At 27.9% G+C, this 25373-nt stretch overlaps 2 protein-coding genes across 3 annotated transcripts; both read right to left on the reverse strand.

Annotated features, from left to right (window-relative positions):
• Positions 1–462: 462 nt before the first annotated feature.
• On the reverse strand, positions 463–4859 carry LOC111275192 (putative GPI-anchored protein At1g61900). Of its 2 annotated transcripts, XM_022860368.2 has the most exons (8): positions 4621–4859; positions 3155–3334; positions 2464–3069; positions 2004–2249; positions 1851–1862; positions 1263–1406; positions 1092–1136; positions 463–872 (listed from the first exon to the last, which is right to left on the reverse strand). In XM_022860368.2, the coding sequence occupies exons 1-8, from the start codon at positions 4688–4690 to the stop codon at positions 796–798; spliced, it is 1380 nt and encodes a 459-aa protein (XP_022716103.1). In that variant the 5' UTR covers positions 4691–4859; the 3' UTR covers positions 463–795. The 2 variants fall into 2 exon arrangements, with proteins under 2 accessions (XP_022716103.1, XP_022716104.1); XM_022860369.2 differs by lacking the exon at positions 1851–1862.
• A 5571-nt stretch (positions 4860–10430) lies between these two features.
• Positions 10431–11511, reverse strand: LOC111318808 (uncharacterized). The gene has a single exon (XM_022921675.2). The coding sequence runs from the start codon at positions 11059–11061 to the stop codon at positions 10735–10737; it is 327 nt and encodes a 108-aa protein (XP_022777410.1). The 5' UTR covers positions 11062–11511; the 3' UTR covers positions 10431–10734.
• Positions 11512–25373: the final 13862 nt, after the last annotated feature.

The following is a 25373-nucleotide window of genomic DNA, read 5'->3' on the forward strand; positions in this document are numbered from 1 at the left end:
TTTCCTCATTGTTTAAGGTTCAGGGTGTAAGTTGTATGGGTTGGTTGGAATCATAAACGCAACTATGTTAGTAAGGGTTAATTCCACAACTGTAGACAGTGTGTACAGCGCATTGAATGTGAGTGGGTGTGAGGCTGTGATGTCGGCCCATCATCATTTATAAGTCTGTGCAACAAATATTGACCTCAAGTGGGCAATCCAAGGACAGAAGCCTAGCTCAATTGTCGAGTTCTTGTTCCCTTTACATACATCCATTCCTAGCTTGATAATTGTAGTTTATTGTACAAGTTTAGTGCAGGGATAGCATTTCGGATCATTTTGGTAGGAGGGATGGTTGTAAATCAGAAGGCTTAAGCAATGGATATGGAATAGGGAAAGCCCGTCAATATTTTAATAGTAAATCCAGATGCTAGCTAGAGGAATGAAGAACTACACTGCTGCAATATATTCTCATGCCACGACTCTCAAGGAATAGAGTAAAATTCTTATAAATTTCCAATCAAAATTTACATGGTATAGTCAAATACTTAATAGATACAACATAACTTTTCTCTTCTCCCAAGTTACTTTTTACAAAATATTATTACACGACATGCAAGAATCGTAGATTAATATGACCAGATACATGAACTTGAATAGACATCTGGTAGAGAGTTGCTACTGATTAAACTTTCAATAAACAGAGGTCACGGCTGCATCATAGTGTAACACAATTTCTTGAGAAGATTTTATCCAATTATCCTTGACTTACATCATGCACTTACGGAAAAAGATTGAATTAGCCTATAGCTCAAACTAGAACTGTAAGAGCATCATTAGGGCCATTGAACATGCATTGAGAAGATAAACTGCAACACATTCATTGTAAAGACCTGCGAAAGCGAGGCAAAAAACCATCAGTAAAGTTTAATAAGTTTGAGGTGTGACTTTATTCAAAGATTATTTTGTGTCAATCCTATGTTTGACCAACATGACTCCGGGACTCAACATGAATTAAACATTTAGAGTCTGCATGGAATGACAACATCCGCAGATTCCTCTCATCTCAAAGTGATTACGATATTTGAGGAGTAAAAAGGTCTATTTCTTACCACTTTGAGCATTAGTTGCTGCAGGTAGTGCAGGAATTCTGACAGCTGCATGCCAAAAATCCAGGTGAAATAAATAAAAGATGACAAGAAAGGGAAAATAGTAACATGGTAATTCGAAATTGTTTTCTAATATGGACTACCCATTCTACGAGTAAATTTGAGGGTACATACTTTTATTGCATGATGAAGCCGGCAGTAGTGACAGACTGGGCCATGGAGCAGGAATATTATCATTTAGATCGCAAATGAAACTGATTCCAGAGAACTTGTCAAATGTCGCATCAGAGGGCAAGCTTGGCAGGAGGCATCCAGATACTAGAAGCAGTGAGAAAAAAACACATGTTAGACACACCAATATTATAAATGATCAGGCGTGTGCTAGATAATCTTATATGCTCGTTTTGCACATGAAGGGTACAAACACTAGACAATGACTTAAGAGTTTTCTAGTTCCAAAACAGGCATGGTTCTTCCAGTTGTAACAACTCCCACCCCATTTTTCCTAAACCACAAGGGGCAAACAACAATATATCCAATGCTTCTCTTCCTAAAAAGAACCATCTCTAGGCAGTATTAGCTATGTTATTGCTTTCAAACAGATCTTTCAACATGATTCAAGAACCATACTATAGAAATTATAAGTCATAGTTAGAAATGATAGAGATGCTAAACTAACTTAAAGAGAAGAAAATAGGAACAAATTCCTGGTATCTAAAAGCAAATATATGCAGCCAATTCTGAGTGGAGTAAGCATCTTACCCTGACTTCCAACTGATGCATTCAAGTTGTTGGTAAGCAGTATCAAAATCAATCATAACGACAAAAAGAATAAAGAGTTAGTACCAGTTCAAATTGTCACATAAAGATCACTTCAGTTTGCTCATTACAGGTGCATCAAGCAACAAAACCAACCTTGAAGGGAAAAATCCTTGAGGCTTATGTGACATAGGTTATAAACATTTTTGGTGATATTGTATTTCTGTAGCTTCAACCCTAGTGAGGTGGCACAATCCAAAGCTTGTAAGTTGGTGATAAGGGTCTGCTTTTGCAAGTGAGAGACATAGCTATCCATAGCATCACAACAAGCTGTCTGGTTAATTATTCCATTTCCACAGCTGTTCGCAACATGCCTCATATTGGGGAAAACAAGAGGGCAAACTGAAGCAAAAGATAAAATAAGAAAAGAACTTAAATATAAAGTCAAAGATGTAACAAAAACTTCCGCGCTACTCAATATCCAAAGGGATGTTCCTATATGCATCAATTAGATGGTAATAACTAAGAAGAGAAGGTAGAGAGGTGAATCCTAATCTATGAATATAACACATTTAATGAAGAGGAAATTTACATCTATGCTTTAGTCCAAACTCACCTTTGTTAACATTGCAATTGGTTAGTCCTCTAAGAACTTCCTTTGCATGATAAGGGTCAAGTTTACTTGCCAGCCACCGAAGAACAACAGTTTTACAATCATTTACCCTTGTTGAATGCTCAGGTAAAACATGGGGCCCATCCATGCTCAAAGGATCAGAAGCTTTCAGTGCAAGTCTTGTTGCGGCATCAGATATGGCACCTTGACAAACTTGGTCACAACATTCTTTCACAGGATCAATCTTTTCACATGAAGCAAGGAGCTCAGCGGAATTTACACTGTTCTCAAATTCATCAACATCTTTTACTGGGCAAGATGCTTCAGTAAGGTTTGATGGATGAATAGAGCAAATCTGCTTGAGATTATCACCAGCACCCTGGCCCGCCAAGACTTGCTCAATATCTGAGAGGCAAGGCTTGGCAAGAGTTCTGTTTAGAGCAAGCACACCAGTTTCTTGACTTGATTGACCAACAAGTATCACAAGAGTTGCATGTAGCTGCGGACAACATATTACATTTGCCAACAACGGAGCAAATGCAGCCCAACAATCAATTGAGGTCATGCTCATCAAGCTTTGAGCAGCAGTGAAATTTAACATACAGAGTCCTAAAAAAGGCCAAGTGAAACATAATTAGACACTTAAATCCCAATTGCTTTCGTATTCCAATGTGCCAAACTATGTAAGACATACCTGATAATTTGGGAACAATACTATTTGTGAAGGGTGACAATGGAGAGGGTGCAAGAAGAGGAAGAAATGGCTGAGGAGCTGCACTCGGAGTAATTTCAGGTAAGAAAGCATCTGCTCCGCTTCCTGTTAACATATAACCTTTAAGATGATCCAGTGGGCTGGATAAACATTCATGGAAGCCTGAAATGATAGTAACGATTACTGAGATGAATATATCATACTCTTTTCCAAGACAACTCGATGATTAATATGCAAAATTTTCAGTTTTCCATTTATGCTATAACTACAAATACTTTTGGTGCTTAGGTAAACAAAGGCAAGAGGTGATGTCTACAACCTCTGACCATAAAAGGAAAGAAAAACCAAAAAAATATAAAACATATTTAAGACTTGAGAATTGCTACACTTAAGAGCATAACTTGCAAAAAGCTGAGTACGTACACCTTAAATTGTTGCTTTTTGTATTGGTCACAATGACAATGTCATTGATAAGACATGTCTCATGTCTGTTCCTCATACATCAAACCATAACAGCTCCGAGTTTTTTTTCCCACCATCTATTTTTCTCATTCTAACATCAATAAAAGCAATTTACAAAGTAGTCAAGAGATCTCAAACACCTTCTCAATGGTGTAATGTTGAGTTGTCTCAAAACGGGTCTAATCATGGTCAACTTCCCTGTAAGTGTCTCAGGTATAACAAAATCAAGATCACACATTTCTAAGCACTGTTTTAGCTAAGCTACCTCAACTGATTTTATATATAGTTGTATCCTTGTTGAAGAAGCGGTCACCCTAAATGCTTAAACAGAAAAAAAAAAAAAAAAGGTAAACTACTGCAAGACCTGTCTGTGGTAAGCAATTACAAAAACTCAAAATGGCAAGTATTTGTCAACAGAGAGCGGCTAAGACTACAATAAATCAGTAGCAAAGAATTAGCTAATAACAACGATTAACCAGAAGCAAACATTCCCATTCCATTAACTTTTTAAATCATTTTTTTTCAAATTAATGGACATAAGAGAGGGCCTAAGCCTAAGCATCACATCACATTTAACATAAATAACGAAGATAGCAAAAAGGTTAAACAAAGCATTCATGCTGGTAAACACTAAAATCTTACAAGTCAAAATATATCAGAATCAAAGTGCCAATAATGCAAGAAAGTAGAGGTTGAATAAGTTAAACAGCCAATGCAGCACTTTACTAAAAATTGCAGTACTGTTTTCAATCAAGAGCCTTCCCACGTAAAGTATGGAAATTTACAAACCTTATTTATTGTCAAATCCAAGAAGAATTCACTAGGCCCAAAAAATACGAAGCAAAGTTTAAGAAATCTAGGCTAACATTTCCCATACAAAAATGCAATTTTGATAACAAAGACCCACTGTTAAAACTAACAGATCATGCTAAAATAAACAAAACCCAAAGAAGGCAACAAGAAAGTAGTGTTGAAAAATCACTCACAGGCAAAACACATAAGCAACTCAAGGAGTAGCATGCTGACACTGTGCTTTAGAGACACCCCAGCACTCATGTCTTCTTTCCCTTGATAAAAATAAGGTTGCAAAGCAAGAAAAAAAACCCAAAAGTGGAAAAGAGATTAGAACAATGGTTAAGGAGTGAGGGAAGAGTGGGAATGTAAGAAAGGAAAGGAAGAAGACATGACAGACAGAGAGAGAAGAGTGCCCAGAAAAACCATGAATGAGCTTCAATTCAAAGAGTGGTGGGGACTTAATAAAAAAAAAGGAAAGCAGTGAGGAGTAATGAAAATAGCTGTCCTCTCGAGACAGTAGACCCCACAATCGAAATTAAACACCCAGATATAAACACACCCACTTGTGCATTAACGCCATCAATTGCCCTTCTTTTCCTTTTCTATCTCTCTCTCTCTCTCTCTCTCTCCCTCCCTTCTACCACTTGGTTTGCAAGTCATCTTTGACAAATGTGAGGGCAATGTTTCTCGGACGTGTGAATGCTGTTTGGGTTTGTGATCTGGCACGTGGCTGTTGGTTGAGAGTTTTTAATATTTCTGGTGATGGTTCCTTGGGTATCTAACATTTTCTAATAAAATTAATTTTTGTTGGGCCTGACAAGTGACTAAAAAGGGCCTATGTCTAGCCCAACTGGCAGATTGTTTCTTAATCCAGCTCAATATATAACGGACATGAGCCCTGTGGGTTACTTATGATCCACACCTAACAACCCAAATGTCCAACATGGCATACCATAATCATCTTTATTGTAACTCAACACTGACGGTATGACATTGGCAACTTCACGTTGTCAGGGTTTTGAACTTGCGTCTTAATTCAAATGTTTTATCAACAACGATTCATATAAAAATGGGATTAGATCCCAGATCTTATAAATTCTCCCTTATTAATTACCCCTAAACTTTGACTTCTTTTATATACATAATACAAAAAAAAAAAAAAAAACTTATATTGAAAGTTTTTGAATCCACCCGTCCACTTCTAAATCAAGTATGTACATATATACATAAAAAAGCTTAGATTGTCAATTTTTTTTTTCGGTTTTTATCATATTTTTTATCCATTAATTTTTAATTCATTCATTATTATCTGTAGAATTATCTTCTTAATTAAAAATATCATATTTATAGATCTTATGTATAAATTTTAATCAAAGTACTTGAGCACGGTACTCAACTTTAGAGGTGCAACGTGGCACTTTTCTTTTTTTTTTTAATTTTTTTCAGATTTTAAAAATAATTTTAAAAATATTTTAAAGGATTTATATTCTTTTAAAAATAAGACCCACTTTATCAAGCTTTTTTTTTTTTATTCTTATTTAAAAAATTATAAATACATCATTTTATTTATCTTTTTTTTTTATGTGAATCCCATTCAATATTATAATAAAATAACTTATACTAAAGGGTTTCAATTTGTCTCGATTTAATATAGTCGATTTTTCTTTTTAAAATAAGAGGTCGATTCGAAAATAGGTGAGATTTTTTTTCTGAAGGTTGTGCTGGAGTCAAAGTCAGATTTTAAGTTACATCATTTTGATCCAATTCGGGTATATACAAAAAAATATTTTTATTATTTATTTAATTTTATATTTATATATTATATTAATAAAATTATTATTTAATATTTTAATTTAAAACATTAAGTTAATAAAAATACTATATTTATGATTAATTTTCTGATGTTAGGTCAAAATCAAGTGTAAATATTATAGGGGCTAGTCATAATTGGGTCAAACAAAAATCCGTCTTGATCGGATGCTACTCATAATATTAAAGGTATACTATGTGTTTGTTTGTTTCTTTTTTATTATTTTTTTATATATTTAAAAAATTTATTACTTAAATTTTGTTCATGTCAGCAGTTTTTTTTTTTTTTTTAAGTTTTTTAATTTTTAAGTTTTTTTTATTTAAAATGTTTTTCTTTGTTATTTTTACTTTTAACTTTTCATTTTCTATATTTAATAAATATTTTTAATGCTTTTTAAATTTTTTATGAATCCACTTGATGATATCAATTTATTTTTTTTTTTTACCTTTTCAAAAAAATATTTAATAAATCTTTTTTAGATTTTAATTTTTTGTCTGTGGGATCTACTTTCTACTAAAAATATGTTACGCTTGATTTAATTATTAAAAACATTTTTTTCTTTTTTAGTCTTTTTTTAGGTTTTGCTTTTTTTAATTTATGATATAATTTTTCAAAAAAAACTTATCGTTGATGATGTAGAATGACAATTCAATTTTATTCTTTTTTTGTATTTTTGTATTTTTTTCTTTTGAATTATACTTTTTTTTTTATGAGCAAAAGTAAGTTTGAATCAACTAAACCAATCAAAATTGAGTGAATTTTGTTAAATCAATTCGGTTTATTCGGTTTTAATTATAATCAATTTTTAAATCGATTAAATTGATTAATTCAATCGATTTTTTATTTTTAAAATTGATAATTGAACTAACTGAATTAATCAGTTTTCTAATAAGTAAAGGTAAAAAAATTGAGATAAATATTTTTATTTATTTTTTCTTGTAAAATATTGTTGAAATTATTAAATTCTTTAGTCATTTTAGTTTGAATAATACTTGAGTTTGAGTTTTATTGAATTGAATTTATGGTTAAATAATTATTCATAATAGGAAGAAAAATAATAAAAAAATCGATTATTTAACTAAATCGATCGAACTGAACCGATTTTGATCAGTTCGGTTATGGTCAATTATTTAATAATATTCGATCGATTCGATTATTTATTAAATGAAAGTTAGTTAAGTCGGTTATTGATTTTTTCAAATCGAACAGACTAATTACTTACCTTTATATTTTTTAGTTAAAAAGCAAAAAAAAAAAAATGTATACATATTATATGTTATTTTATTTTTTCCTTTTATTTTTGTATTTTTATATTTTTTAAGTATTTAATAATTTTTTTTGAGTGTTGGGTGGCACTCCATTACTTTCCTTTATATTTACTTTTTTTAAAAAAATATTTAATAAATATTTTTAATTTTTTTATATTTAATAAATACTTTTTATTTTGATTTTTTTATCAACTTGATACCAAACTTTCCTTTTTTAAAAAAAATTAATAAATACATTTTTATTATTATTACTTTTTGTGTTGGACTCAGTTGATATTTAAAGTATGCTACATTCAATATCACTTGACACTAAGTGTGTGCCATATGTTAAACCGTTTCATTTTTTATTTTTTAATTAAATCAATTTTTCACCCAAAGAATTTAATAAATAAAATTTTAAAGAAAAAATGTGAATAAAGGTATAGATATCAAAATAACCTGTATTCAATAAATTTTTATTTATTCAGATTCAATTGGTTTGTTTTTTATTTAGGATCGAATCAAATTTTTTTTAAAAAAATTGGGGTTAAATCCAATACTAGTTAAGAGAGCTTTGCCTCGCCTAAATATATATAAATATATGTTTTATTATTCATTTAATTTTATGTTTATATATTTATTATATTAATAATTTTTTCAATATTTTAATTTAACAAAATCTTATTTTCTTTTCTTTTTTTTTCATTGCTCCTTTTTTTAAAAAAAGCTTTTTAACTCTTTTTCATTAGATTTTGTAAGAAAAAATGAATGGATGTTGAAATGATAAAATAACTTATATATCATAAATTTTGATTCCGTTTGATTCAATATGTGTAGGTTTTTAAAAAAATTAAAACTTGATTAAGTTTTTTTCATTTTTAATCAAAATCAAGTTGGAAGCGAGTTTAGTGCCTTTTGTCTTGTTGCCAATATGTATATATAATTATATTTTCAATAATTTATTTTATATTTATATATATTATTTTAATAAAATTATTATTTAATATCTTAATTTAATAAAAATATTATATTTATACATAATTAAAATATAATCCATTTATCCATCAATCTATCCATCTATTATATATATTTTATTATTTTTAACTTCATTTAACTCTCATTCAATGTATTGACGTGATATCTTATATTTCTTACATTTTTTAAATTTTTCATTACCTTTTCTTAATTTTTTTATTTAGATAAATTTGTTAAAAAAAAACTCAATGGATATGTCCCAAGGACACTCCAATTTTGGTTTTTTCTTTCGTTTTTTTTTCACCATATAAATTTTACAACAAAAAAGTTCAATTAATAAGTAAGATAATTTATATTGATGAGTTTCAATTGGATTCGATCCAATAGCAATCAATTTTTTTTTTGTTATTTTAAAATTTATTTATTTTTATTTTTAATTAGATAAATTTTGTAAAAAATAATGTTAATAAAAGTGCTCACATTTTACTCCCATTTATTTATTTCCTTTTACATATTTTAATTTTTTAATTAAATTAATTTTACAATAAAATGAGATGGTTAATAAAGTTGGTAAAACAATTAGTATTTAATAAGTTTTTATTCCTCTCGATTTGATATAGATATTTTTTGTAAAAAAATATTGATATCGAACCAATTCGAGTCAATTTTTAATAAAAATCATGAATGTATAAAAAACGAATTTAGAATGCTTTAACCCAAACCAACCTTGTGGTGCTTATAAACTTATATATATTTTATTATCAATTTAATTTTATATTTATATATGTATTTATCTATTTTCTTGTTAAAAATTTGGCATTAAATAAGTCTCACGTACAAAAAAATATTAAAATAAAAAATTAGTTTTTATAATATACATTTTGTGAGAATAAAATGCTTAATTAAATATCATGTATCATCACTCTATTTGAGTTTTTTTTTTTACCTTTTACTTTTTTAAATTAGCCAAATTTTTCAAAAAAAAAAAAAAAAAAAACGAATAAAAATGACAACAAAAACATTTTGATGTGCGATAACGCATGGACTTGTACTTAATCATAATTACAATTGTATTGAAAATAAATGGCAAGAAGTTAGTTGACCTCTTCTAAATCAATTATTTTCATGTATTAATTGCTGAGTTAATACATATAATCAAGTACACGGTTTGAGCTTTATGTGTGTTTAATTAGGAAGTGAGTTGATTATGCTTTTCAGCAGAGAGCCCAATATAGGATCGATGGAAATACACAAGAGGCCTGAGGCCTGCTCTTGTCGTCTGCCGAGTATTTCAGATCATCAATAAGTATTTTTTACACAGAATCTTGGTCTTAACGCTTAGTTGCATATATGTAATTTACGGTGATTTTGAGTTTAGCACAAATAATTCGTCCACCTCTTTAAAAGTTGATTGTAACAAGAAAGAGCCGATCCCAATCAACTGCAAATTTTCCTTTCCCTCTCCTGGGTTTTGGTTTTTTTTGTAAACAAAAATATATGTAGTTTATGGTTCCGCTTTTTTTTTTTTTGCCTTATTTTTTATCATCTTTGTTTACATTGTTGTTCTTATCGCTGTTCTGTCGTCATCACCCTGGCTCGCAAAAAGGATAAGATGTTATGGTAAGAAATGTTTCTGTGTTTTGGTTTGCCACATTAAGGATTGGCGAAAAACAGAGTTGCTGTTCTTGTCAGGTGAGAAGCAGTTTCTGGTCGTATATATATATATATCCACACCCATTCTTTATTTATTTATTTTTTTGGATAACGACAACATCCATGTTTCGTTTTCGTGTGTGTGAACAAGTTAAAAATGAAGAATGCTTGTTTTAACTTTTAAGCAAATTACTCTAATATTAACAACCATTGAGACTCTGCACCCGTTTGCAAAAAGGCGCCCCCTATTTTGATCTGATATTTTCTTTACAAATTGAAAAAAAAATTGTGTTGGAACTTGGGTGGAAGCATGATATATACAGTAATTTACTATTTGATTTAAAAGTATACATAACCAGTTCTCGACAAGGAACAAGAAAAATCTAAAACCGACACGTTTGAATATTAATTACAGAAAAATTTCAAGAATCAGAATTCAGGATATGCACATCAACAATCCAAAATAGCCTATTCTCTATGTACAACAACCTTTAAAAAATCATGAATTATAATTTCCTACCTAATTCTGAGGTTCCAAGGCATGAAAAGATTATCAAACCCGGAGAACTGAGGATGAAAAAACTCAAATAGAATTGGCACCATCTACGACTCATCATTAACTAGTTCACCTCCGGAATAGTTTGTAGCACCGGCTTCCATGACCGGTGTTGCTCCGCCTCATATACATCTCCACCCTTGACCATCCTAGTCAGGACTTGTTCAAGAGTCAAACCTTGCATGTCCACCTTCTGTGCCAGTTCCTCTAGCTCCTTCTTTGAAATGGTTATCTTCACCTCCCTGGTATTTGCATCTCTATTTCCACCAAGCAACTTCTCCTTCTCCACACTGTTAATCTCACCATCATCTCCTTGCCTGTTAGTTGACACGAAAGACTCCCAGTCGTCATCAGCCCAAGATGATTTATCGTGTCTAATACAATTCCCCATTTCTGATTTTTGGCAGTTGTTTTTAATTTGTATCTATACGTCCAATACAATAAAATTTTCCAGGAGAAGAGATTTTGAACATAGAAGGCACAGTATTTATACAGAAAAGAAGAGAGGTGATAAGGTTCCTGGAATGACGGGATCTTGAGCCTTGGTCTTTCGTGGAAGCCTGATGGCTTTGTTAGTTGACCAAATTGAAATTAACAGGCTGTACAAGAGGGGACCCAGATGAGATGGTGATCTCAGCAGCTAAGCTGAAACAGCTTCGAGCTAGTCTGGGGCGGATGAGGCCAAGAAGGAAGCTAAGGACGACTCAACTTAAGGTTGAGGCATTGGCTAGCTTTATAACAAGCTAAGTTAGGAGGAACCCTGAAGATGCAACAAAGTCAAACCGAATTGGGAATTGAAAAGTAAAGATAAACAAATGATGAAATTTGGGGTGTGAAATGGATGAAGAGAGGCATCTTTGGATTAGAAAACAAGTGTGAACAAAATATATGCCATTGGAGTCTTTGACATGTTTCCTTCATCATCACATGGGTGCTACTATATATGTTTGCTTGCGATAATTATCGCTTTTCCTTCTATGCTTAATATTCCATTTACACATGCCTTACAACAAATTAAGAATTAGCTAATGAACAAAGCTAGCAAACAGTGAATATTCTATTCATATTAACCAGCTTGAAATACTACCAACTTGTTGAGCAAATTGTGCTAATGAAATCAAGGACGATAAACATATATATATATATATATTAATCCAAAATTCTTCTATTTTTCTCATATTAATATCTGATCACACATAATTTTTGCCCCATGTTTTCTCTGGGATGTGCTCAATCTTCTCAGTTGCTAATTATTTGGAAAACATGGTGCATTGAATAACCAAATTCCAGGTAAGTTATGGTCGTGTCATCAACATAAAAAAGGATGGCAGGGGAAGAGAATTAATCCACGTCATTCAAAATAAATATTTCATTTTCTGTTTGTTAATCAATCTATGTTGCTTTTCTGCTTAAATTTTGCATGCAACCAACTGATTAATTGTAAGCATAGATGTCAACAATAATATACATTTTCCCTTTGCTTTAACCTTCGGACGAGTGTTAGAAACTTAGACTATATATGAAGCCAACAGGAATGGAAAGAATGTTTAAAACAATGGCCGTTCGGAATATATGTATCGAAGAGTCGTTAGATCTAGAGAACTCGAATCAGGTGCATATATGCATGACGGCAAGCCATATATATATATAGTAGCTAGACAAATTCATCTTAAGCAAAGATGACCAGAAAAGAAGGGTTAATCGATCATCATCGATGCATGCACTTTCTCCATGTGCAATTCCGTAAGAATATGATAGTCCTTGTTTTGCTAGCTTGTTGAACACTTACGGATATGTAACAAGTTGGAATCAGTGCATCACTTTCTCTTCTTGAATTCCATCATCCCCTTATGACCTAATGATCCTAACTATGAAATATATATCTTGATTTCTAATTAATGCACTGCAGAACTAATGGTCAATGCCGTGTCTGAGGCTATAGAGTTGCTTCTAGATTGCATTGCAAAACCCACCTGGTCGCTGAAAGTATCGATCGACATCAAAAGTTTATCCTCTTTTAATACGTATGGCAATTCATCGTTTACTAGCATGTCTAACCCAAGTAAGGGGGAAAAAATTAAACTTTTTTATTGAAAATTAATATATATCTATAAAATTAATATTCATTTATAAAAATTAATTAAAACAATAATTTATTCTCAGAGGAGGGATGAGAGAACGGGGACCATGGGGAATATATATAAGATCATTAGTTTCATGCAGATGAACATGTGCATATACTTTTTCTCCATCGACTTTAATCTCTTATCTTGATCACGGCTTAGTTGATTATTACTTTGACAAGGTGTTTAGCGTTACCCACCAAAAATGGTAAAACTATTTGTTGCATAATTTGAAAGGGTCGTAATGGAAATATTCAAGAGAATTGACCCTCTCCTAGGGTTGCCTAGTCCGAGTTTCTTTGTCGTCCTTGACCATTATATAACTTCAATAGTTGGTGTCTAGAAGTTTTCGTAGCAAAAACGTTAAATTTTGAAAAAAAAAATTAAGGAAAAAAATTTCTTGCTATTACTATGATAATTATAATATAATTATTTGAGCCTTGGCAAGTAAGAGGATTATTGAAAAAGTCATGCACTATAACATTATATATACTAACTGTTGATTTTCATGAGACAAATATATAATATAATATAATTTCATTTAAGATAGTCATCAATCGATGACCATTCTTGAAGCAAAGTTTCTTTTGTTGGAAGTTCGGGGAAAATGATGAAGTGGAAACAAGCTCCGGCCAGTACCATCAACTATTAAAGAAACGAAAGAACTAGCAAAAGATAAGCTAATTCAAAACCATCTTATAGCTTAGTATAAGCATAACTGCTAAGAATTTTCCTCAACCAAAAATTGTTTCTAGATGAAATTAATGTAGATTTTTTACCTTTTTACATTATCTTTTCTAATTGTCTGGGATATTAAATTTAAAAAAATGTTATATACATTTATCTAATACTAGTTTTCAACAAATGCATAATACACGTATAATTTTTATTTTTAAAAATTCAATTCAATGGATACAATGATAATATTATAAATACTAATAATTTAATTTTGATTTGATATAATATAAGTAAAATTTGATATAATTTTGATTTTGATAATCTTTTATATGTTTTGATAACCTTTGTTAAAAGTTTGATAACTTTTAATAAAATTTTGGTAACTTTTGGTACAATTTTGGTAATCTTTTATGTTAGTTTGGTAACTAATTATGATATAATTTTTGTAACCATTGATATAATTTTAATAATCTTTGATAAAATTGTAGCTTCTTGATGTAATTTTAATAACCTTTCATATAATTTTGGTAATTTATGATGTACTTTTGGCAATTATTGATAAAATTTATGCCATTGTATATGTAACAATGAATTTTTGTAACAAAATACAAGTTCTATTCTAGCATAAGATAATTTTTCTTTTATATAATAACATTATTATTTCATTCAAATTTAGAATATATTTACTAAATTTTATTATTGAATAAGTCCATCATAGGTTTATCTAAGCCTTTTAAGATAAAATTTCTAACTTCATTTTTGCTAATAACTAAAGTTCAATCCCTTATAACTTCAAGTATAAAAAAAGTTATTAATGATTAACAATTAAGTTATCATTTATTTTCTACTATATTATCAATGATCTACTACTATGATATCAATGATTTACTTTTTAATTATCATTGATTTACTACTAATTTATAAATGATTTACCACTAAATTATTGATGATTTACTATTAAGTTACTGATAATTTATTATAAATTATAATTGATTTTTATTAATTTATCGATAATTTATTATAATATAAATAAAATTTTAACCTTGGTACTTGTCATGTTTTCTTCTTAAGAAAATTTCAATTCTTATAATAACAAACTTTTTATATATCAGCTATATAATTTATAATGATTTTATTTTTAGTATTAACAATATTAATTTTCTTGAATGAATGTAACTTTAGCTTAAATAAATTCAAAAAATAGTTCCAATGAATTTTGTCATACCTTGAAAGAATTCACAAAAAATAATTAATCTTACTTAATTTGTAATTCTCTATTTAAAATAGTTCACGTTAGGTCATTCAACCACCTAGATGACCTAAAAAATCAAGTAATTTAATATAATTGAGAAAACTAAATTATCTTGAGATAGAAATTAGTCAAAACATACAATTTTAATGATAATTTAGTCTTGAGCTATTGATAATTTTAACGCCTCCTTAATCATCTAATTCTATGTTGGGGAGTCCAATTAAAGTGTTCAAGGTGTTTAATAAATCACATAATGCTAATTGTTGGTAGAGAGTGTGCAATTTATTTGCATTTATTTTTATATTAGTTTTTATTCATTGAAATAACAATTATAAAATTCTAGAAGAAAACAATATAAGAGAAAAATTAATTATAGAGGTTAGGCTAAACTATAATAATAATATATATTAAAGAATTATTTCAAGAGATTAAAACAATTTAATTATATTATCAATGATCAACTCATAAACATACAAATAATAAAATCATTAACATACATATATCGTTAGCAAATCAATTAAAACAAAAAAATTAAAAACAAAAAGAGAAAAAAAAGTACTTCAATAAATTAATTATGATTATCTTTAAGGAATATATTTGTCAACATAATTAAATGTGTAATTGTATTCACAACAATAAAGAAACAAATTTCATATAATTATCTTATTCTTATGTGCATTACTAAGTTTGATTTTATTCTATTTGTATTTTTATTTGAAGTGAAAATTATATTTTGTGTCATAATATGAGTCTAGTTATAAAAAAAAGTGTAATAATAAAAAATAAAATTTATTTAAATTGAAATTTATAAAATTACTAATGGTATTTAATCAATCACTTGTATATTTTTAAAATCAAAATTTTATTAAGATTATTTCAATCATTAACTTTTAACATTTTTTTGAGTTCAATTATAAAACAAAGAATCTAACAATAAAAGAAAATTTTTTAAAATTAAATTTTATAAAAAATTTAATAAGGGTATTTTTATCCATCACTTTTAACACTTTTGAAATTAAAATTTTAAAAATTTAATCTTTCATAAACTTTAATTTTAATTTTAAATTATTTAAATTAAACTTAAACAAATTTAAAAAGTTATATATTGAAGGATAAATTTGTTGATTTTAAAATTCATAGAGGTATTTAAGTTGATCACTTTTAATACTTTTAAAATTCACACTTTTATATATAAATTAATAAATAAATGATATTTATTCCACACACTTATATAATATATAAGTTTTCAAATTTTTATTACAATTTATACAAATTTTAATACTTTTCACTTATATCTCTGATATAAGAATTGAGTATATGAAATATGAGTATTTTAATTTTTAATTTTAATTTTTTTATGTATGTGATTGTATTAAAATTTTTAGAAAATCTTTATGATTTTTAAAATTTTCTTGCTTTGTTATGCAATTTCAATGGTTTTAATTTTATAGTATTTGTAATTGTTGAATTCTTTTATAATTTTTGTAATTTTTAAATTTGGAAGAATTATAGATTCAAAAAGAAAAAAAGAGAATCAAAATTTTGGTTTCAATTTTTTGATTATTTGGTACTTGAATTTTTACAAACCAAATATTTTGGGTATTTGATTTGAATTTTTGAAAAATTTTAGTATTTTTGAATATCTTATTTAATTCTTTATAAAAATATTTCTTTTTTTCTCTTTCCGCTCTTTATAACTTTTTTATCTTTTTTTTTTTATTTTAACTTTGATAATTTAACATTAAAAAAATTAAAATAATAGTATTTGAAACAAATTTTTTTTGAAAATACTATCATTTATGATCAATATAAAAACAAACAAAAGTCAACCTTTCTTATATATTTAACCTAAAGGAAAAATTAAAAAAATAATAGTTTTTTAAAAAAGAAAAATCTATACTACTTTGTATAAAAAGGATACCAATGGATCTTTGGATTGCCAGATGTCCTATTTTTTATATTTGGTTTTCCATGGTTTTTTTCTCCTTTCTAAAGATTTTTTTTTTCGAAATTTGGTTTTGGTTTTAAAAAAAGTTCCTTTACTCTTTTTACGTAGTTATCAAAAATGACATCTATTGTGTTTTTTGTGAAAGGAGAACATCAATTTTGCTTTTGCAAAAGAAGGCAGAAAGGAAAAACTTATAGGGTAGAGAAGAAGGCAATAATTTCTTTCCGGTTCAAATCACTCTTTTCTCTATTGAAGTGGTCACTTTCCCTTTTTCTCGTTATCCTTTATATGTCGTTATTGAGGGAAATTTACTAGTGATTTTCTTTTTCTTTTTTTTTTTTTGGTGAAATCAAGTGGAATTTATAACTAAGGATTAACTAATAGAGATTGTGCCAAATATGCAAACTGATTCTCTTAATTTCATATATGTATTCTTCAATTCTATTTTAACCCTCAATTTTTCTTTTTTGAAATAACATATCTAGTTAATTTGTTTTTAATTTTGACGAAATTACAAGGTGATTTTGGTCCATTTTTGCTTCACACACTAGTAATTAATTAAAAGCTATCCTATAGGGCTAATTGGTTACCATATATGATAAACTAATCCTCACATTTTTAAAATTTTAAACATTAAAATTTTTTTAAATAATAATTAAAAAATGATGTAATTACTAGATTTTGTTAATATATTTCCAGGCTATTGCCAAGTAAAGGCATCCTTGATTCTTCCCAATTCTATAATTGATATAATTACTAGATTTGATCAATATACATTTTTTGTTAAACTGCCTATTATAGATCTTCCCTTAGTTTCCTTATTATTTTTCAATGAATAATCTTTTTACTTGCTATCATTAGGTCACAAAAGCATATTAAAAACTAGTTTCCCCTTGACATAAATTCTGAAAGTTTTTCGACCTATATATACATATTTCATGCAAAAGATAGCCTAAATAAAGATATATATAAATATAATTATATATATTTATTTTATTTATGAAAATAGAAGTTCGATTAATATGTGAAAGCAATTTTTTTACTTGAGTCACTAGTCATTGAATAAAATCACAAAATGAAAATTGTTAGATTTCACAACATAAATCTTTTATATTGAAATGCAAGAATTTTTTTTTAAAAATATTTTACTGTTTATCTTAAATGCTCTTTCTCTTTTCTTTACATTGAAATGCAATAATTCTTTTTGAAAGATTTTACTGCCTATTTCACACCACACCAAATGGCTGAATGTCATTCAATTCATAGGAAGAGTGGGGTGGCAATTGCATGATTTAAAAACCAAACATTAATTGCCCAAAAGGTAGTTCTTCTTCAAAAAAGTAAACTGCCCTATGGCAGTTATTGATCTTTGGGTGCTTGGGTCACTCATCATAGGTGAACCTAACTCCTATTATTTATATCTCCCACTCGCACAAAATGAATGCCAAAATCTCATTACCTCTATTACATTTTCTCTGTTCTTTGCATTGGACTAGTACACTTTGAAAGCTTAATTGTTAGGTATATAGAATAGCTTATAATCACATTTAGTTAATTATACAATTGTTAGATATGTATAATACCTCTCAAGTACAAGTAAAGTAAGTATGTATTACCTTAAATCTATTTAGTTACATTTCAAGTTCCTCATGATCTCTTTTTTGTTATATTGCATGATATATTTATGTATTAACAATTATGTTTGACGTCTCAAACATAATTGGTTAACTTATGAATACAACTAAATTTGACACAAGAATGATCTTCCCTTCTTCCTGAGTCTTTCTGTTTCAATTTAGCTACTATTCAGATATTTCTCATTAAATCGAATCATTCATGATTATTGACAATATTCTAAAACAGCTAATACTGAACTAAAACTTTAAAAAACAATATAAAGTCTTTGTGGATATTAAATATGAAATTTTTTTATTTCAAGGGTCTTACATAATAAAAAGTAAAGATCTATTATTTTGTTACCCTTATTAATCGAATAATACACATGGGATATGAAACATATGCTATGATATTACTCTTTTTTTCCTAGAGAGTGTATGTATTTCATTATTATATATATATATATATATCAATACCATATAGGTGATTATTTAGATACTCTCAACATCTAATTTAAGTCTATACCTTTTCTTGGTTTAACATAATAAATAAGACATCCACATACCATTTAAGATAGATTAAGTGAATTATGGATTTATTCACTTTCGATTAAAAATCTTAATATCAAGTGACCTCATATTAATCCCTTATCAAGGTGATTCTGTTTTAAACTTGAGCTATCGATCCATAACTTAAAACTAATCTCATCTTCTTAGTGCCAAATCATTAAAGCAATTATCTGTGTGAGAAGGCCAATCATCTTTCCAACATACCTTTCAAATCATATTGCGTATGTACATATACATATACATGTGTGTATGCATCATAAAACAAAATACTAATACTTAATGACATTAATTGTTTTTAATATAAGTCACCTCAAAAGAGAAAATATCATACAATATTCATATAAAACTATTAATTAGGGCATGTACATTAACATGTACCAACCCTAGAGATCTTATGTGGTTATTACATATGTCTTTAGGTATGAGCTTAGTAAATGGATCTGAAATCATCTTAAGCATAAAAATATACTGTATGTTGACTTTTTTTTGTGCAACCATATTTCTCGCAACATTATACTTGGTTTTTATATGTTTGGTCTTATAAAGATATTTAGGGTCCTTTGTGAATTAATAATAGCTTAACTTTTGTAATTCACTAACACTAAGTTGGATTCATCTTTCTCAAATCTCAAATGATTCAAGAATCTTTTAAACCAAATAGCTTCTTGCATTACCGTTGAAAATACTATAAATTCAACTTCTATTGTGGATCGTGCTGTATAAGTCCATTTTTTATTGGTCTATAAAATAACCCTACTATTCGGTAAGAAAACATAACTGGATGTAAATTTTCTTTCATTTAAATTTTTTTTTAGTCGATATTCGTATAGCCAACTAAATGCATATCACTTATTTGATAACACAATGAATAATTCATAGTGCCTTTTAAATATCTCAATATCTTTTTAATGACTTTCTAATGGGGTTGACCTGGATTGGATTAATATCTGTTTACTATGCCCACGGCATAGCAAATGTCTGCCCTTGCGCATATCATAGCATACATAAGTTTTCCAACAGCACTAGAGTAATGAACACTTGTCAATTTTTCTTTTCTTATGGAGTCTTAAGACATATTCTGTGACTAAGGCTTTTACCTTTTGCCATAAGAGTATTTATCAACTTGCAGTTTTGCAAATTAAATCATTCTAAAAAAATATTAATGCTTGCTACTTTAGGAGAGATCACAACTTCTTGAAATGATTTCTCTTGATTTTTACACTAAGTGTGTAAATTATTTCGCCCATACCATTCATTTTAAAATTTGAGGACAACTAGTTTTCATCTTAATGATATACTTTTTGCTATTGCCAGTTAACAATATGTTATCTACATAAAGTGATATGATCACAAATTTGTCTTTGTCATTTTTAACATACACATAGTAGTCTTCATCAATCATGATAAAATCTTATAAAATTATCACTTGATGAAATCTATTATACCACTGCTTAGAAGATTATTTAATATCGTAAATCGATTTTAATAGCCTACACATTTTATGCTTTTGACTTGTGTCAGTGACACTCATAGGTTGTTCTTTATAGATTTATTTTCTAGTTTTTCGTTTAAAAATGCAGTTTTCATATCTTTTTATATAACTTTAAATTACAATAGCTAGTATTAAACATATCAAGGTAAACTTCACAATAGGAGAAAAAGTCTCTTTATAATTAATTCCTTCTTGTTGATTATGGCTTTTCGCTACTAGACAAACTTTATATCTTTCAGTTGTCTCATATGACTTATATTTAATTTTGAGAACCTATTTGTTCCTAATCACTTTACATCTTTTAGGAAGCTCAACCAATTCCTATACATTGTTTGATTATATAGACTCAATCTGTTCTTCCATTACTTCGTTTATTTTTTTTTTGTAAAAGATGAGAAGCTTTTTTAACATTTCTTGGCTTGCTTTAGTGTGGGGTAAGCAAGAACACTTCTCTTTTTATGTCAAAACGACGTCAGAGAATATTTCCTTGATTACTTTGTTTGACTTGTGATTATTTGGAAACTAATTCATCAAATTCATTATCTTTTGTCATGTTCCCATTTAGATGAGATATTGTTAGTTCTAGATCAAGAACATGTAGTAATTGATTTGAAACTAACAAATCATTTACTCCCCAAATATTGTAAAGAGACATTTATTGATTTATTTTACCTCTTTTTAGAAATTTATATTTCTAAAAAATGACACCTCGTGATTTAAATTCAATTATTTTCCCATTTGACTGTCCACTTATGAAGATGTATCATTTTGAATGCTTGAAGTATCTTACAAATATACTATTTTTGCCTCATGGACATAATTAGATATATGGATGAGCGATCTCATGTACATAGACAACATAACCCCAAGATATTAAATTACTAAAATAAGATTTTTTCTCAGTCTATAATTCATAAAAGGTGGACATAACTGATTTGAAGGGTTTTTTATTAAGTATATAGGCAGCAGTTAATAATGTATCACCTTAAAAGGTGATTAGCAAATTTGCTTAAGCCATCATAGACCTCACAATTTTGAAAAAAGTTTTATATTTTCTCTCTTCAACATCATTTTGTTGTAGAGTCCTTAGAATGATAAGCTAGCTATCAATACCTTTTTCATCACATAATTATTTAAATTAATTAGACAAATACTCATGTTTTTTGTCTGTTCTTAATGTCTTAACGTTTATATCTAATTGATTCTCTACCAAGGTCACATACTTTGTAAAGTACTTTAATGATTCAAACTTGTAAGAAATCAAATAGACGGACTCGAAGCATGCAAAATCGTCAGTGAATATGATGAAATATTGGCCTCCCCTTCTTAACCTTACATTCATCATGCCACAAATGTAGAATATATCAATTGTAATGGAACTTTAGCTCTAATTTTAAAGGCACCAGTTTTGTCTAATTCTATTTTAACTTAAATATAATTGTGTTGTTGTTGTTATTATTATTATTATTATTATTATTATTATCATAATCATCATCATCATCACCAATTAATCTTAAAAAAAAGAAGAAAATGTCAAACAAAATTTTGGTTTCAACTATAGTAACTGAAATCAAGCTACCAGAGTGATTTTTTTTTCCCCTAACATTGCTTAACTTGACAGCATGAAATTCGATGACCAAAAGTCACCGGATAGGTTTTTAAAATTTTTCACAAAAGAATCCCAAGAGATTTGGGATTTGAATCCCAAAAGCTCTACAAATAGAGCTAATTTCTGCAAAATAGAATGAAAAACGAAAATAAGGGGAATATTGTAAAAAAAAAAAGAGAACTGAAAAAAAAAAAAACATAGAGGGAAGCCTAGGGGTTATGAAAAAAGAGAGATAAGAAACACACAAAAGCAAAAAAAAAAAAATCACAATCCTCTTTGACAAAAGAACCAGTATCAAACATAAAAAAAAATTCAAAAACAAAAAGACCCCCCGAGAATGAAATTCTTGATCTAGGAGGTTTGAAATTTTATTTGAAAATTTTGATTTTCGAAGAGTGTTTAGAAAAAAAAAATGATCAATTTTGAATTTTTTGAAAATTTTTGAAAATTATTTTAGGTTACCAAATTCTGAAAAATTTTGAATTTTCAATGATATTTGAAGTTTGTGACGACGGAATCTAGGAAAATGATCGAAATCTAAAAATTATTTGCATTTACCATTGTCATTCGGAGTTTTTGATGATGGCATGATGGTGACCGATCAAAAATTGGGTAACTATAGTGGCCGGCGAGAGAGAGGAGCTTTGGGTGGAAAGAGAGAAGGGAAAGAAGAAAATTAAAAAAAAATGATTTTGGCCTATTTAAAAGCTACCAAAATGATGCAGTTTTGGGCGTTTGACTCGTGCCCAACCCACGTAAGATTTGCACGTCAAGCTGTGCTCCGACCCGACCTGTTTGTAAGTTTTTCTTTTTTTATTTTATTTTTATTTTTTGATTTTATTTATTTTTGTTATTTGTTTAAGATTTTTATAATTTAGAATATTTATATATATATTATATTAAAAGTAAATAATTATCAATAACAATAAATAATAAAAAAACTAAGATTTTAATAAAAAAATAAAAGGATAAACAAAAAAATAATAATAACTATTTAAGGAAAATAAAATTTTATTGTAAGCAAAAATGTTATTTAAGGTTCACCAAAATTTGGAGATAATTTAAAAAATAATTTTTACTCAAAAATAAAAGTAAAAAAAAAGATAAATAAAATAAAAAAATGATAAATTATTTAAATAAATCTTTTAAATGCAATTTTTAGAGAAAACTGAAAGAGTTTAGTTTTTTTTTAAATTATTATAAGTAAAAATAGTTTTTTTCGAATTTCACAATAGAGTTAGAATAATCCAAAATTATTTTTACTAGAATAAATGTTTATTTAAACAATATAAAAATAATAAAAAAAATAAAATAATAATAATTGATATTTTTGAATAAATCTTTTTTTTTAAATGTAATTTTTTAAAGAAAATTGAAAGAGTTCGATTTTTTTTAATACATGTAAAAAATTAATATTTTTAAATTTCACCAGTGAGTCAGGATGATCTAAGCTTTTTAAAATAATATAATAAAAAAGATAAAAACAATAAACAATAAATAATAACAAAAACATAATCACAATAAAAATTAATTAATTAATTAAATCCTTTAATTATCATAAAAAATGATTAAGGATTTCGTTAGAAAGTTGAGATGATCCTAAAACTTGTTCAAAAATTTTAGAATTTCGTTGAAAAGTTAAGATAACCTTAAAATTTATTTAATAAATTTTGAGAACTCATCAGAGAGTCGAGATATTCCTAAAATTATTTTATTAAATAAATAAAATATCTTACGACTAGATTTCGAGAATTTTGTGAATGGTTAATTTTTTTAAAATATTTTCTAAATAAAAATTTTCTATAAATTTCGTCAAAGTGTTAAAGAATTTATAGAATATAAAATAATAATAATAAAATTAATTTCACAACAAAAAATGTTTTTTATAAATAAATTTAAGGAAATTAAATTTAAATATACAAAAGATCATATCGTCAAAATTAAAGGATTACACGTGTTTAATTGGTACCGTTCTCTAAACAAGCGACGTAAGGGTGCTAATACCTTTCTCACTCGAAATTGTACTCTCGAACTCAATCTTAATTGATTTTAAGATTTTTATTAAAAGATGATATTTTTGGTGGCCAATCACACCTTATGAAAACAGATTGGTGGCGACTCCGAAAATTTTCTCTAAGTCTAGCGATCAAGTCCCTCATGGATGAAAAATCGTTATGATTAGCGATTGCACTGGGAAATTTGAGAGTCAAGCCAAAAATGAAATATGTGTCATCCAAACTTTGATTTTATGATTTTTTATATTTAATTTTAATTTTTTATCTCATCTTAGAATAAAAATAAGAAAAAAAGGTAAAAATTTGATGGATTTATCTAGTTTTATTATGTTATTTTATTTGTCTTATATTGTTGTTAATTATATTGTTGATTTTATTTTGATTAATAATTGTTACATTCCTTCATATACACACACATTTACATTCGTGCATAAGCTCTATACTCGGGCTCTCAAATCTATCTCTTTTTAGGAAAGAGTAGAGTACTTACACTTTTGTGAGATTATAATGCCTTCGTTTGGGCTAACGAAATACTTTCACTCAAGTTAAATCTTTTCCGTCAGTAACCTGTTATGGGTGAGGATCATGGGCCTTACTAGTCTAGAATGGATGACAGTGAAGATCGATTTGAGAACTTTTTTAGCTTATGTTAATTATCAAACCCTACACTAGTGAACTTTAAAAAAACCAACCTTAGATAGAGCCATACTATTTTTGTAGACTATACCCTAAATTAGGACACATGAAGGATTATTTATTTTAATACAATTACTAACCCTAATCTATTATGCTTTTTTTTTCATGATCATGCATTATTATAAACACTTGCATATGGGATGTGCTTGTTAATATGCCAATATCAGTTAAAAGATTTTTTATTTTGCTATAAAAACACTATCATGATGTTCTTAGTTTCGAAACCACCTGTATGAAGAAACTAATGTGGTGATAACTCTATTATTAGCAGTCCAAAGCAAAAAGGGAAACTATTTGAAAAAATCTAAACAAAAAATTTTGCTTGAAGAAATCAAACTGAGGCTTCAATAAAATGACATCTTTGAGTTGGTCAAGATCTGGCACTATGTAACAACTCTTAGAAAAATGGCTTTCGGGGAAAAATATGGTTATATTACTTCACTCCTTGAGGTGTCTACAAAAAATCAGTTGATAAGAGCTTTAATTTAGTTTTAAAACCCTGTATATAGATGTTTCATATTCAATGAGATAGATATGACCTCGACGATCAAAGAGTATACTATATTGCTATGGTTGCATTTTTCCAATCTAGATAAAATCTATTAGCGAGGTAAAAAACTTCGATCTTGAAAGAAACTTGCCTGCATAATGGAGGTCTTCACTCAGAACGTAAACTTATATCCAAACAAAAGGCAAAAATGATT

Source organism: Durio zibethinus, chromosome 26, assembly GCF_047325235.1.
Source record: "Durio zibethinus cultivar Kanyao isolate XHJ-2024 chromosome 26, ASM4732523v1, whole genome shotgun sequence".
NCBI lineage: Eukaryota > Viridiplantae > Streptophyta > Magnoliopsida > Malvales > Malvaceae > Durio > Durio zibethinus.

Bases quoted from the DNA above. Each gene is read 5' to 3' on its own strand.
- LOC111275192 (XM_022860368.2), bottom strand. From the start codon at position 4,690: ATGAGTGCTGGGGTGTCTCTAAAGCACAGTGTCAGCATGCTACTCCTT. The intron at 2,250-2,463 runs GTGAGTTTGGAC...CTTTTGCTTCAG, and splicing joins CAATTGCAATGTTAACAAAG to TTTGCCCTCTTGTTTTCCCC. The intron at 1,137-1,262 runs GTATGTACCCTC...TTTGGCATGCAG, and splicing joins GGCTTCATCATGCAATAAAA to CTGTCAGAATTCCTGCACTA.
- LOC111318808 (XM_022921675.2), bottom strand. From the start codon at position 11,061: ATGGGGAATTGTATTAGACACGATAAATCATCTTGGGCTGATGACGAC.